Genomic DNA, 14,570 nt, shown 5'->3' with positions numbered 1-14,570 from the left:
TGCAGGAAGCGGATTTGGCCCAACGAATAGGGCGTCCGCCTACCACATGGGAAGCCCAAGGTTCAAACCCAGGGCCTCCTGGCCCATGTAATGAGCTGGCCCATGCGCAGTGCTGATGCGCGCAAGGGGTGCCGTGCCACTCAGAGGTGTACCCCGCGTAGGGCAGTCCCACGTGTAAGGAGTGCGCCCCATAAGGAGAGTCGCCCAGCGTGAAAGAAAGTGCAGCCTGCCCAGGAATGGCGCCACACACACGGAGAGCTGATGCAGCAAGATAATGCAATAAAATGAGACACAGATTCTGGGTGCCGCTGACACAAGCAGACACAGAAGAACACACAGCGAATGGACACAGAGAGCAGACAATGGGGGGTGGGGTAGGGGATGGGGAGAGAAAAAAAAAAGTCAAGTGCATTTGGCTGGGCAGTACCTAGTCATCTAATACAGGATGTGTGGAGCTCTGGTAGGGTATGCATCAGTCGGGAAGTTCTGCATAATTCACTCTTGTGTCCTGAAGAATGGACCGATTATGACCGTGGGTCCATCACAGGACTTCGGCTTCTCTCTACAATGGTAACTTCTGCTCATGAGGGAAGTCCCTGGGCCACTCGTATATCCTCTGATAGCACTTGAAGCACTTTGAGCTGCTTCAAAGTTCAGGGGGAACAATTTAGGTAAATATGCTCTATTATATTCTGTTCTTTGAAAAATGGCCCCCTGGGTGGGTCTGGGCCAGACCCTGGGTGGGTCTGGCCTTTTATCGCCCTGGCCTGCCTTCTCTGACCTCAGAGGTAAGAAGGCAGGTCCCCGCACCTGTCTGTCCTTACTTGGAGTCTTGCCTCTATTCCTCTCTAGCTGAGTGGCCTTGGCCAAGTTCACTCTTCTCTCTGAGCTGCAGTTTCCTCATCAGGAGAAGGGGGATATTAATAATTCCTACCTCTAGGGCTTGTGTGGAGTTAGGATACTTTAGGGTGCAAGTTCGGCTCAAGTGGCTGAAACCCAAAGGGCATTTATCGGTTCAAGTAACTGAGGATCGAGTCAGAGCGCGCTTCGGAGCCCCTGGGCCGCTGGCTTGGCCTCTGCAGCTCCCTCTGCTGCACTGACTTCATCTGCTGGGTGACAGAGGGCCCTCGTGGCTGCATCTTCTCTCTCCCCTTCCAAATTGTGATGTCCTGAGGACAGCTGCCTTCCTCCCGGTGTTCCTGAAAGGCGAGCCTGAGAGTCTGCCCTACTGGACTGCTCAGGTCTCGTGCTCGGGAACCTGGGAGGTGGCAGAGTGGGGTGGTGGCCTGTGCCCAGTGGCCTCCTGGGCCTCCAGATGGGGTCGGCCCCCTCTGGGTACAAGGGTTGTGAGAGGGAGGTGTGGACACTCAACAAAATCGGGGTAGGAACCAATCAATGGGAGGAAGTGGGAGCAGAAGGCGAGCTGCCCCCCACCATGCCCAGGTAGGGGGGCGGTGGCGAGATGCTTTTCCGTGCTGGCCTCCTTGCCCCTGCTCTGTCAGTGTTCCTTTCCAGACCAGCGTTGCTCCTGCCCAGCCGTGAACTTGAAGCTGAATAAACAGGTAAATGGGATCCCACGTTAACAGGAATTTCTGACTCTTACATCATGCTTTTCAGTTTCCAGGTTGTATTCGTAGTAATAATCTGATTTGATCCTCACGGGATCTTGGGAAGCATGCTAATATTTATCCGCTCTACATATGTAATTCTTTTCAGTTCACAATTAATGCCTGTGCTCATGTTCTCATGTGAGCAGGAGGGTCTCGGAACCTGAAAAAGCAGTGTTGAAGGAATTCCCATCAAGATCAAGTCACAGCCCGAAGTCACATGGCTAACGAGAACTGGAAAAGGGGCCAAGCCACCCCACTTCCGGCAGTTCTCCGTGGCCTCCCTTTAGGGGACTCAGCTCTATGCTTGCAGGTTGAGGGGCTACTCAACAACCTCACTGACTTACTCTATCTTCTGGCTCATTTTAGTGCAGCTTAGGAATGTGTTCTTGTTCTTCCTGGTTGCTGACATCAGTGAATACCCTGTTAAAGTGATAGGAAAGGCATCGAAAATGGGGTAGTGGAAAAGAGTGGCAGACATTACAAAAAGCTATCATTCTCGTGACATGTCACCCATTTTGAAACTGGACCATGTAATGTGCGCATGTGTGAAGTCTAGATACAGCACATTAATTTGGACTAATTAGTGAAAGCCTATTTGCATTTGGATTTGAGACGCAAATTTGTAGATTAGGACGAAGTCATCCACGACATGTGTTTGTCTCAGTGGCTCTGGGAAGTCCCGTGGTCAAGCCTGGGGCACGCCGGTTTGCACCGATCACCCTCCCTCCTAACGGGTAGTCTCAAACCATAGTCTGAACCTCTGAGATGAGCTCATGATGGATTCACGGAGCTGCCCAGCAGCTCTCTTGTTCTTGGCATCGGGGGGTGGACACGTGCTCAGTGTGGGACTTCCCACGTTGGCGGCGTGCAGCCCTGCAGACGTCACCAGTGACCGTGCCTCTCTGGCCCTCAGAGGTGTACGTGTCCCAGGCCCAGGGAGGAACCAGGCAGATAATTAGGAGCCCTGACATTTTCCCTCTTTGCAGCAAGTCTTGACAAGATGAGGAAAATTGCTTTTGTCGTGCCTTTAAGTCCAGAGACTTCCGTAGAAAATATTTCATAATCTTCTAATGCAGTATTTATATTATTCCACTAGGAGAGGTAGCCCATTAGTTTTGTAAAATTCACTGTTCACTCAATGAATAATGGATTGGTCTTAAAGGTATAATTTTTTTTCCCCCAGGTGATGTCCGAAATGATATCTACATAACATTAGTTCAAGGAGATTTTGATAAAGGAAGCAAAACGACGGCTAAGAATGTTGAGGTGACCATGTCCGTGTATGATGAAGATGGAAAAAGATTAGAGGTATTTCTTGTGGCAAAGTTTAATCTCCAGCATTTACATTTTATTTTGGGGGCGTTCACTTGGCTCTGCTACAGAATGTGAAAAGACATAGACAGGGCTTTTGGGGATAAGTGTTGGTTCTGTCTTCCTTCTCCCTTAGAATTGTCTCCTAAGGCCTGGTGTCCCCTGGTCCTCGGGGCAGCCTGTCTCGGGGGAGTCCTGTGGTCTTGCCCGCCTTGTTTGCCCACCTCTTTCCTGGAGTCATTTTCAGGCATAAACCCAAGGCTCAAGGGTCTAGCAGTCACCCTTGCTGCTTATCGTCAATTCTGTTCACTGCTGGGATCTCTTAATGATGGTGATGATGATTTTCAGTTGACGATGATGATCAAATAAGAACTAAAAACATTCCTTGGGTCTTATCCTTTGCCAGATGCTCTGCCAAGCACTTGGCATGGGTTCTTTATTCAACTTTCCCGGAGCACTGCAAGTGTTGTCACCATATGGGAGACCAGGAACCTGGGACCTGGAGAAGTCCGTCAGCTTGCACAGACCCTGGGGGTCTGAGCATGCTCTGAGCTCATGTTCTTCCTTGCAGTGGGTCACCCAGCTCTGCTGCTTCCATGGTCGTGACAGCCTGTGAGGTCTGTCCCTGGAGGACATGTGGTCCCAGGAGGTGTTCAGGCAGTGTGGCCTCCTCTTATGACCAAGGCCAGATCAGAGCAGGGTCCCTGTGAGGCACCTCTTTGGACCAGGCTTGGAGGGCCGGCTCCCCTGGGCCCAGGCGGGTGCGAGTGACGACCCCTGCTTGTGTCTGAGGAATGGCTGTAGCATCTGTCCACGGGGTGGCCCTCCCCCAGGTCACTGAACATGTAGGAAGTGCTGGCCCTGCTGCCACCAGGACAGCTCGCGTTGGAGCTGAGCAAGCAGCGTGTATGGCTGGAGGAAGGGGCGTGTCACCACCTCCTCTGTGGTCTGGAGCCCTCGATTGCAGACCTCCTGACCTCATCAGGCAAGGTCCTACCCATCCTAAGGTTAAAGTTGTTAGGGATGAGGGTGCATGGGACAGAGGCCACCATTGTTCCCATACCACACAGAGAGCAGGATCTTAAAGGTCTGAGTGCAGGGCTGCAGGCTGGCCCCTGGCTTCCATGGATCTGTCTTTTCATTGCTGGGGACACATTCCATTTGTGATGGGGTCTTTTGGCATTGCTGGAGTGCTCTACCTTCTCTAACTTACTGGGAGGACACGTGTCATGACAAGCTCCGGGATGGCTTATGTGACGCCTTCATGCCTTCTCTTCTAGCGTGTGATTTTCCCGGGTGCTGGTGATGAAGCCATCTCTGAGTACAAGTCTGTGATTTACTACCAAGTCAAGCAGCCGCGCTGGTTTGAGATCGTGAAGGTATGACTTGCATGGTCGTTTGGTCACATGGGGTTGCTCGTGAAGTGCCCATTGGGATTCCATGGCACTGCCCGTCCCCTGCCCAGCCCAGGGCCTGCTCGCTGATGGGAGCTGAGTGGGCACAGTAGCTCCACCAGCAAAGCCCTTCCTTGTTGCTAAGGAACCATGCTGGCACTTCTTGGAATACATTTACTCTCATCTTTTGGACATAAAAATAGGACTTTCATGGAGACACATGGCAGAGTCTTGTAAGAGAGTGGCTGTCTTTCCCCTCCCCCAGACTCTTTTATGTGTGGCATGCTGTCTTTATGCCAAGTGGAAAAATTAAGGATGACAGTATGTGGAGGCTATTGCTGGGAGACCGACCCGGTCCGTGGTGTGTTGGCATGTTGCATTTTACAATGCAGCACGCTTGCATCTCCAGGGCAGCCCCTTCGTGGTAAACACCAGCCCACAGCCTGAAGGCCTGAAGACGTGAAAACCAGGCGAAGGGTTGACCCTGGAATACGGATGCTAGCTAGGAGAATCAGGGACAATATTTGCTTAGAGGCAGCCAGCTTAGATCTTTATTCTTCTACTGTAATGTCAAAATAAGAAAGCTTTCTTGCCGCTCGCAGCTGCTGGCGGGTCATTGCAGCTGCAGAGGAACATAGACACCTCCAGGTTGGGGCCAAAAGCGAAAATGGCAACTTTTAAAAATAGAGTTGTAGCAGTTAGGATCAGAACGATTTAAAAACAAATCAGCTGACTCACAGTATTGCTGGGTGGCATCCTTTCCAATATCATCTTGTTTAAATGAAAAAGAGAATGACTGTCTTTAGAAAATGAGATACGGGGTTGTGTTTTCACCACTGCAGTGTAGAGATGTTTATAGTTGTACATGAACTGTTCAGTTGAGTTGAACTTTAATGCTAGGAGATGCTGGTAAAGGTGCTTCACCTTTTTTTCCTCCTATTCTGTGAGGTGGCCATACCCATTGAAGACGTTAACCGCAGTCACCTTCGGTTCACCTTCCGGCACAGATCCTCGCAGGATTGTGAGTAATCAAACACCTCATTACCCCTTGTTTCCTTCAGGGGAGACCTACTAGAAATGCTGAATGGCTGCTCCAGTTCTGGGTTTGTTCTACAACTTGGTTTTCCTAACTCTGTGGTCTTGACAGTTTAGCTCCATTCCTACTTTATCCTATTCCTGAAAAAATGTCATAGCCTCTGTTCTCATTGGTCTCACCTTAGGAGATCCTAATTTTGTTCTTGTTTACCCCGCTAGGTGCTCCTACCACCTTCTATCCTTTCTTTCAGTTTCTCTTCCATCCTTCAGATAGTCAAGGCGATATAATGGCTTTCAGAAATTGGCTCTTAGTGCTCTTTTTAAAAATTTTTTTAAAGATTTATTCTTTATTTTTTAAAATTTTATTCCCCTCCTTTGAGCTTGCTTGCTGTCCGCTCTCTGTGTCCATTTGCTATGCATTCTGTGTCTGCTTATCTCCTTTTTGTTAGGTCATCTTGCTGCGCCAGCTCTCTATGGGGCGCAGGCCGTCAACTCTCCGCGGGGTGTGGGCTGTCAGCTCTCCGTGGGTGTGGGCAAGGCTGCCTGCACAAGGAGGCACTGGGACACGAACCCAGGGCCTCCCACATGGTAGAAGGGAGCCCAATCGATTGAGCCACAGCCACTTCCCATCTTAGTGCTCATTGTATTGGAATCAAAGGCCTCAAAACCTTTTTGTCTTTCCTGGTGGCTCCTGGTGTCTAGGGTTTGGAAGACCGTCTCTCCTAGTACATGTTGGTGCAAAATTGTCTGTGATGCTAGGCCTTTTGGAGAAAAGAACTGGGATTCAAATTAATCGTGTTGCAACACATTTATTTTTGCTTACTGTCATTTTTCCCATCCTGCTTGTTGAATTGTCTGTTAGAGATAAAGTCCTGTGCTAGATGCAAAATATGGTTATCACAAAAGTAAGACATGGTACCTGCCCTTCACAGCTTCTATCCATTTGGCCTTTGGCTACTATTTAAAGAGTTAGTGACAGAGAGGTGGCCTCAATTGGGTATGGTACAGGTGATCGAGGGAAAGGGGTGGTGTGGGTGTCTGCTTTGTCACTGATGACACTGATGAGGGTGGGGGTCAGCCTGTGTCCAGAGGCCGCTGGGCAAGGATCCCAGCTCTGTGCATGCTTGTAGAAGTTCAAGTGTGAGCCTTGGCCTCTGTACCTTTGCTTGAGAATCCTTCTGGGGCTGGCTCAAAGACCAAGAGCGATGAGGCCGTGCCCTATTTTAGCGAAGGGACTGTGACAGTGCTGCCACTGAGTCAGTGTGTCCATTTTCTGACTGTCACCTGGGGCCTGGCCTGCCCTGGACTCTCCTGGGATGGAGGAGAGCAGCTGGGCAGGATGGAGGGACCAGCGGGGGCAAAGCCTGGGAGTCGGGGGAGTGAAGGCCCCATTGTGGGGCCAGCGGGAAGTCTGGACCTCTGCTCCTGTAGTATTGGGGAGGTGCGGGGTATGCGGTCTGTGGGACTGGTGCTGGCCTGTGTGCAGGGAACCCCCATGCCAGCCTCGACATGTGGTTGGAGGGTGGGACAGTGGTTCAGCCAAGGGCAGCATCGGATCCGTTGTGGCAGGTGGGGTGGTGGGGTGGAAGGAGTGGCCAGAATGGAGCTGGGCCTTCGTTCTGCCCCTGGTCCCATCTAAATGGTTTACGCAGAGCAGGGTCCAGTCCGTAGGTCAGGCTTCAGGTTGGGTGCGAGAAGCAGAGTCAGGAAGGCTACCTGAGCAGGCGAACTTGGGAAGCGGAGCTCCCCTGCATCCTGGCTGACTCAGTTTCCCGAGACTAGATGGTGGGCCTGCTCCCAGGTTGGCACCTCCTGGCTGCCTGGCAGTCTTACGGGTTCCTTGGTCTCTCCATTCCACAGCAGTGCACGTGGCAGCAGCTTCTCCTCTCTTCTGACTTCTGTTGACCGCCGGCTTCTGGCTGCTCCCCATGGCTTCTCTCTCTGTGTCCAGTTTCCTCTGCTTGAAAGGGCTTCAGCCAAAGTGGTGAAGGCCCACGTCCTTCAGTTTGGGCAACCTTAACTAATGGCATCTTTCAAGGTCAGGGTTACAGATGGGTTCTCACTCACAGGGCCGGGGCCCGGACCTGAGCGTACCTTTTGTGGGGGACGTAACTCAGGGTTCTGGAACCCACAAGGGACTTGTCTCAAGATCACACACTCCCAATCTCAGCGAAGTCATTTTCTCTAATTAATAAATTCCACCAGGGCATAAGGATATCTTCCATAGCGTTTCAATGTTCACAATCCTTGTTTTTCTTGTCAGTTCTAAGTACTCATTATAGACAAGATGCTATCACCCAGTGTACCAAGATGCATTAGCATAATTAACGACGTCTCCACGACCACAGCTTGTGGGGTTTTGGGAAAATGTGGTGCATTGCACGTACTATGCTGAAGAAATCCTGGATGGCAGCTCCTGGAGTGACGGTGGCCGTCGGGCTCTCCAGCTGGCCCTGTCTGCAGACTCTCTGCTTTAGAAACTGGCATCGGAGATGCACAGAGAGAGCTGAGGCCACAGTGTTCTAGCCACATGTGCGCTGCTGTTGGCCCTAAAAGGGAGGCCAGTGAAGGGGATTGTGGGACCGGGTTTCTAAGGACGCCTGTGTCATCAGTATGGGGAATCTTGGTGCTGACGTGCTGAACCCCTTTCTGGCAGCTCGTTAGCAATTCCAGATGCATCCCACCCTTTTTCACGGGAATATGAGCAGATGTATAGCCCTGCCTGGCTGTCCTTGGCTGTCCTTGGCTGTCCCGGGCTTAGCTGGGTGCGCTCTAGGCGATGGCTGCCCTGCCATTAGGGTTCTATACTCAAGTCAGGCCAAACTTACTGGCTCTCTTCTTTCTCACTTGAACATTAAGTTATTTCATGTTTTCTGGTAATTTTCTACCAAGTGAGTTTTTAGACTCCCAGGGTGATGTATATTTTACTTCTCTTCCTTTATTTCTTGACTCTTAGTCGGTCGTTCATAAATCCGTCCAGGCAGCCAGTGTTCACTGAGCCCCTTCTCGGGTGGGACACCGGTGGGCACTGTGGTATAGACCCCTGAGACACGTTAGCTCCTGCAGGTGAGCAGTGCCTGAGCCTTCTCTCCGATCCCTGGTCTTTCATTGCTAAGAAGAGAATTTTGGATATGGAATTTTTATGATGTTTTCTAGCTCTGAAACTCATTTCCATGCTTTATTTAGTCACAGCTTGAGGAATCCATGGCAAATTCACTTCTGTCCAGGCTCCTTATCTGCCCTACTTGGCCTGGCCCTACTACCTCGTTGAACCCACTGTCTCCTGCTCCCTGGCCACACTGCCTCCCTCCCCTAACAGGCCAAGCCTGTTCCACATAGGTGCCTCTTCCTCTGGCCTCTTTCCTGGGGTGTTTGTATCTGGACTCCCAAGTCACCACCTTCCCTGACAGATCCTTCCCAACAATCTGAGCACATGGCCTCTTTTCATCACCAAGTTTTGTGTTCTTTGCTGCCTGAAACGACAACTTTGTCTGTTGGCTGTCTCCCCAGCTAGAAAAGTTTATTGAGTTTCTGTATGTCAGGCACTATTTCAGGTACTGGGGAAAAAACAATGAGAAACCACACAGTCTTTTATATTCTAGGGTCCAGCGGACAGAACCAACAATAAACAATAGCAACTTTGCACACAGGTACATGCTCATACCTCGGGTAGTCTGCAGTGATAAGGGCTATGAAGAAATACAGATCTGGTCAGGGCCAGAGCGCAACTGGCCTACTAATTCACTCTTTAGGCAGGGTGGTTGCTTCTGGGCAGGTGCCTTTTCAGCAGTGACCTGACCAGGTGAGGGAGGGACCCCCACTTCCCACTTGCCAAAACTTAGGGAAGAAGTTTCTTGCACAAGGGAAATTTCACATTCAGGTGTTCAGTCCACATGTACCTTATATTAGTATGTGGTGTGAGGTAGGGATCCATCTATTTTGTTGTTGCCATGGCAATCACCCCTGCTGATTGTGTATCCCTCTGGCCCCTCTGTCATTACTGCCCCTTTTGCTTCCGGGTTCTTCCTCGTTGCCACTGACCTGCTTTTCCCAGTGCGAAAGCTCTCGTCTTCGTTGCCAGCACTTTACAGTTCCTCTAGGTTCTAGTGTGGCAGGCTTTCCAATGTGTTATTTTTGTGTTCCTTTGCTCTAGAATCAGGTTTTCAAGTCCCATGATAAAAACCCTGTTGAGATTTTGAATGGAATTGCATTGCATTCACTGATTAATTAGGGGAGAGCTTATCTGTTTATGATCCCAGCCTTCCTACTTGTGAGCTTCGTCCATTTTTCCCCTAAGTGTTCTTTAACCTATGTCAAGAAAACCTACGAGTTTTTTAATAAGGTAGCCTTTGTAGTATGTTGTGAGGTTATTTTGTGATGATGGCGGTTGAAGGAGATTATTGATGTTTATTGCAGCTAAGGATAAATCTGAGAAAATATTTGCACTTGCATTTGTGAAGCTGATGAGATACGACGGGACCACACTAAGAGACGGGGAGCACGACCTCATTGTCTATAAGGTACTCTGTTTTAGTGGCGCGCTGTCCCTGAATAGCCATTGCTACTGTCCTCCCGGGGCTTTCTGGCCTGAGCTGATGTTTCCCATCGTTGTGAGAAAGCCGCTCTCTAGCTACATTTAATTAATCACAGGAATGAACACTGCAGACGACCTAATGAAAGATGGTGCCATAAAACAACACAGCAGGCCCTGTAAAGAAATGTCCTGCTGCCGTTAGTTCCTCCACGGGCAGAAGGGAGATTAGTGAAATAAGCTGTTTTTCATTAAATAAGGAGCAAACCTGGGGGTGGTTGAAAGGAATAAGGTTAATGAAGAATGGAACAAATTGCACGTTGCTGGTTTTGCATCACGTCTGACATGTTGGGTCATTATACCTGCAGGCTGAAGCCAAGAAGCTGGAAGATGCCTCCACGTACTTGAGCCTGCCATCGACGAAAGCAGAGCTGGAGGAAAAGGGGCACGCGGCGACGGGGCGCAGCATGCACAGCCTGGGCAGCTGCACCATCAGCAAAGACTCCTTCCAGATTTCCACGCTCGTGTGCTCCACCAAGCTGACACAGAACGGTGAGTTTGCTCAGGCACAGGCTCGCCCGGGAGGTCTCCCCAGCCCCATCTTTCTTGCACTGCCTGATGAGTGGCGGTGTCTCTGGTGGTGTGTGGACGCTGCCCGGGAGTCATGCCCGCTGTCCCTCGGAACGGCCGGCCGGTGGGGATGTCAGTGGCTAGGAAGTGGGGCCGGCATCCAATGTACCTGAAAAGTCACACTTCCGTTTCGGTGTTGGGGTCCAGCTTACAAGAGACACGGAATTGGATTTCCTCTTTTGAGAGCTTTTTGGCCTAAGGAAGGTAGTGTGGCCTCAAGAAAAGAGTCCAAGTTTTTGGGTCTGACCAATGTCCTTGAGCCCGAGCCCGAGCCCCGCGAGAACTTTGGAAATGACCTTGAACGAGAGATGTCTCCTCTCAGCCCCGTTCTCCGTTTCCGGAGACGTGAACCTAATGCCCACTCAGTTTCCTAGGCTGCCCAAAGTGCACCATGAAATGGCTCCACTTGAGCAACGGGAATTTATTTGCTTCCAGGTCTGAGGCTGAGAAGGTGTCCAAATCAAGGCACCATCAGGGCGATGCTTTCTTCCCGAACCCGGGCTGCCTGCAATCCTGGACTCCTCAGCCCCGTGGCGAGGCACCTGCTGGCGGCTGCAGATGTCTGCCTTTTCTTTGCGGTTTTGTTGTTTTCAGCTTCTTTCTTTACATGGCTTCCTCTCTCTCTCTCTCAAATCATTCTGTTTTTAAAGGACTCCAGTAAGAAGACTAAGACCCTGCCTGAACGATGGGAGGTCCCACCTCAGCTGAAGTAACCTTGTCAAAAGGTCCTGTTCACAATGGGCTTTACTTTCACAGGAATGGATTCGACTTAAGAATCTGCTTCCCTGAATACAGACAGCCCCAAGCCAGCACAGCTTCAGCCACCAGCCCCACCTCAAGGGGTGTATGTGAGGTCACGGGGAACCTCAGGGTCCCCACCCTCACCGTGTCTTTCCCTCTCCCTCCTCCAGGTTGAGATCATTGCTAGTTTTATTTTGTGAAGCTGGTTTGAACAATGTTTTGAGCCCCCCTTGCCGTGGGATAAGTCCCCCCTGCTCACTCAAGCGCAGCGACGCGCAGTCCTCCAGCGGCAGATGCCTGCGCTGGGCTGCCCGGGCAGCTCCAGCTCCTTCCCCACCCCTGCAGACTCCCTAGTGACACGCTTTCCCGCCACGGTCCTTTCGCTCCAGGCACACCGCCGTCGCTGCCGTGTCTCTGTCTGGACAAAGGAGAGACTCCTCTGCTCAGATCGTGCAGTTAAAAATTGCATTCCCCAGGTGTGAGCATATCACAGCGGTGCACAGTGATTTTATGTGCTCTTGAAACTCAGCTTGCAAATACCATTTTGCTTTTTGACTGCCCAATAAGGATTTTGATTACTAATGTCCGTTGCGACCACGAATTGTGTCCCTGGGATTGTCCGCAAATCATGACAGTAGCCTTCTTAGATTTGCCGGAGGGACAGTCGTCATTTGGACTCGAACAGTACAAACCTAGGTCAGGAGGCAGCCCTTCCGTTGGAAGTCACAGAAGTGCAGTGGCGAGCGCATAGCTGGAGGCGGAGCCCTGCGGGTCTGGGCAGGTCAGGCCTCTGCTGCGGTGCTGCATGGAAGGCTTTCGGCCCCACTCTGCCTGCTCTGTTGCACCTGGCTCTGCATGCTGTGCTTTTCCACAGGTTGGCTCATGAGCAGGCTCCTTGGCATGCAGGGAATAAACACGTTTAGGCCCCGTGGATGCTTGTCTCTAATGTCCTCTTCATCTGCAGTGTCATGGTGTCCTAAACGGTGGTGGCTCTATAACCTCGTGAGCATGTGAAAAACCTTCCCTGGATGTCTTTGTCTGCCAGGGCTGCTGTAACAAAGTACTACGGACTAGCGGACTTGAAAAGGACAGAACCTCAAGGTCTTGTGGCTCGAAGTCCAAGGTCAAGGTGTAGGCCTGGCCACCTTGCCTCCTCTTAAAGGAGAGAGTGTGTTCCACGCTGGCAGTCCATGGCCAGGCTTGTGGCATAGCTCAAGCTCTGCTGCTGACCCATGGCCATCTTTTTGTCTGTCTGTCTGTCTGCCTAAATCCTCCTCTCCCCCATCCCTTATAAGGACTCCAGTCCCTTTGGACTAGGGCTCACCCTATCCGCTTTGGCCTCACCTGAACTCAACACATGCCCAAAGATGCTCTCGACAAAGACATTCCCCTCCGCGGGACCAGGGGATTGCAGCTGAATGGCCTTGGGTGGCACAATTCAGGCCATTACGTGGGAGACTGGGATTTGGGCCAGCCCAGGAAAGGAGTGGCAGGGAGCTGGCCGGTGACGTGCCCAGGGTGCTGGTGGTCAACAGTGAGGACGCTGTTTGGGATTGGGTTATAGAGAGGATGTCCTTGGACACCAGGCATCCCTCTCTGGATGGGGCCCTGCGTGTATGTTGAGGGGAGAGATGGCGCCTCCAGGCCTCATTGACCCCAGGGCCGTAGCGGCTTCTCCAGTGGGTGGCCACCACATATATGTGGCTCTTGAGCTTTTCCATGGGTTCCAGACAAAGATGGGCCAGTGCATAGTGCCATTGTCATTGTGCAGGCAGCCATTGTCCTGTCCGTGGGCTGTGGCCCAGAAGCACGTGAGGAAGGTGGATGTACCTCTCCTTCCAAATAGTGTTCTGAATGTAGGTGGATTGAGAGGCCCATCCACAGGGTCCCCTGAACCCTCACATCACCCAGAAATCGGCTAGTAATTAAGGTGCAGAAGTCTCCTGGGGGCTGGCGCCAGTCCCCCCTTTCACTTCCAGGTACCTCACCAGTTGCAGGGAACTCCTCCCTGATCCCAGATAGAGCACCTAACCCAATCAGCCGCATTCATTGCTAGGCAACAAGGGAACCCCCTCATGGTTATGCTGCTGAGCAGAAGTAGAGGGAGACCCTGGGGGACTTGTGTGGCCTTCATTTTGCACCAGCTGACCTCTGCCTTTTTCAGGCTGGCTGTGGATCGGGTGTGTGTAAGGTGCAGTGGCCCTGATTGGCATCGACTCTTGGTTCCAGACTCTTATTTGAGAGTCTTTTTCGGAAACTCTGATTTATTACTGCAGAGTTCCATTACTTGGGGAAACGCGGTGGCTGAATTATTCATCAACATTTGTATTAAACATCTCTGATCGCAGCATTATGCTGGATGCTATGGGGGATATAAAAAGTTTAAGATACGATTCTGCTCCTCAGTTAACTTGCTACATAATTAGACAGAGAGAAGTCATGAAACAAAGACTGATTATGGGCAGACTTTCAGTGACTCAACAGGAAATGAGGGTATGGAGAGAGAGAGCCCTGTCTGCCTTCGGTAGGCATGGGGGGCTCTTATTAAGCTCTGATTTCTTCAAACATCAAATAAATGAAAATGGCGCTTATTAGAAGTCTGCCTTTCGTGTGGTTGGAACCCTAAATTATACTGGATATCTTGTACTCACGGAAACCACTGATAGCCAAAATGCTGTTTTCTTACTATTAATGAGAATTTTTCTTTTGGAGACATTCGCTTGAGCTGAAGTTGGTTCCTGATGAGCATAAACAGTACATTAGATGTACTTTGCTAATTGTGTTTTTTCAAGTAATGGGATATTTCAGATAACTGAAAGTGAAAATTGTGTGGGCCTATTCTCTTTTGTAGCAATGCTTTGGATTCTGTCTTCCTACCTTAACGAATATCCTGCTGCCTTCAAAACAACATCATTTCTGTGCCCTTAAAAACCAATACTTTCAGTCCATGCAAACGTAACTGAGCTGAGGAAGCACCATGCAGCCCCGATGTCCGGGCCTGGCGGAGGGCAGGGAGCTCAGGCAGGAGCAGCTGGGGTGGCCCCGTCATTGCAGCTGGGAGGACTGTCCCTGGCAGGAATGTCACCTTGCAGTGACGGAATTTGAATTTGGGTTTATATTGCTTTTATATTTTAGAAAGAGCCTTGTTCTCAAACAGGAAAAAGCAATGTGGCAAGAAATGCCAAGGCAGCTCTCTCCGGGTGAGTGGGCCTGCTCTGGGCCTGCTGCTGCTTGGAAGCTCTTTGCCAGCTTGCAAAGGCCCGTCCTTCTCGAGTGGGCTCCTGACGGCGTCGTTAAAGCTTCTGCACGGAAAGCATC

General features: G+C 50.9%; 1 protein-coding gene across 2 annotated transcripts in view; it reads left to right on the top strand.

The window, feature by feature from the left end:
• DOCK1 (dedicator of cytokinesis 1) overlaps positions 1-14,570 on the top strand; it is a 522,200-nt gene that overhangs the window by 90,023 nt on the left and 417,607 nt on the right. For both annotated transcript variants that reach the window (XM_058298144.1, XM_058298143.1), the window contains exons 14-18: positions 2,794-2,918; positions 4,202-4,300; positions 5,264-5,336; positions 9,767-9,870; positions 10,250-10,433. In XM_058298144.1, the coding sequence (XP_058154127.1) occupies positions 2,794-2,918; positions 4,202-4,300; positions 5,264-5,336; positions 9,767-9,870; positions 10,250-10,433 (585 nt within the window). The remainder of the gene's footprint in view (positions 1-2,793; positions 2,919-4,201; positions 4,301-5,263; positions 5,337-9,766; positions 9,871-10,249; positions 10,434-14,570) is intronic.

Source organism: Dasypus novemcinctus, chromosome 6 (genome assembly GCF_030445035.2).
Source record: "Dasypus novemcinctus isolate mDasNov1 chromosome 6, mDasNov1.1.hap2, whole genome shotgun sequence".
NCBI lineage: Eukaryota > Metazoa > Chordata > Mammalia > Cingulata > Dasypodidae > Dasypus > Dasypus novemcinctus.
This window is presented reverse-complemented; position numbering and strand designations above follow the sequence as displayed.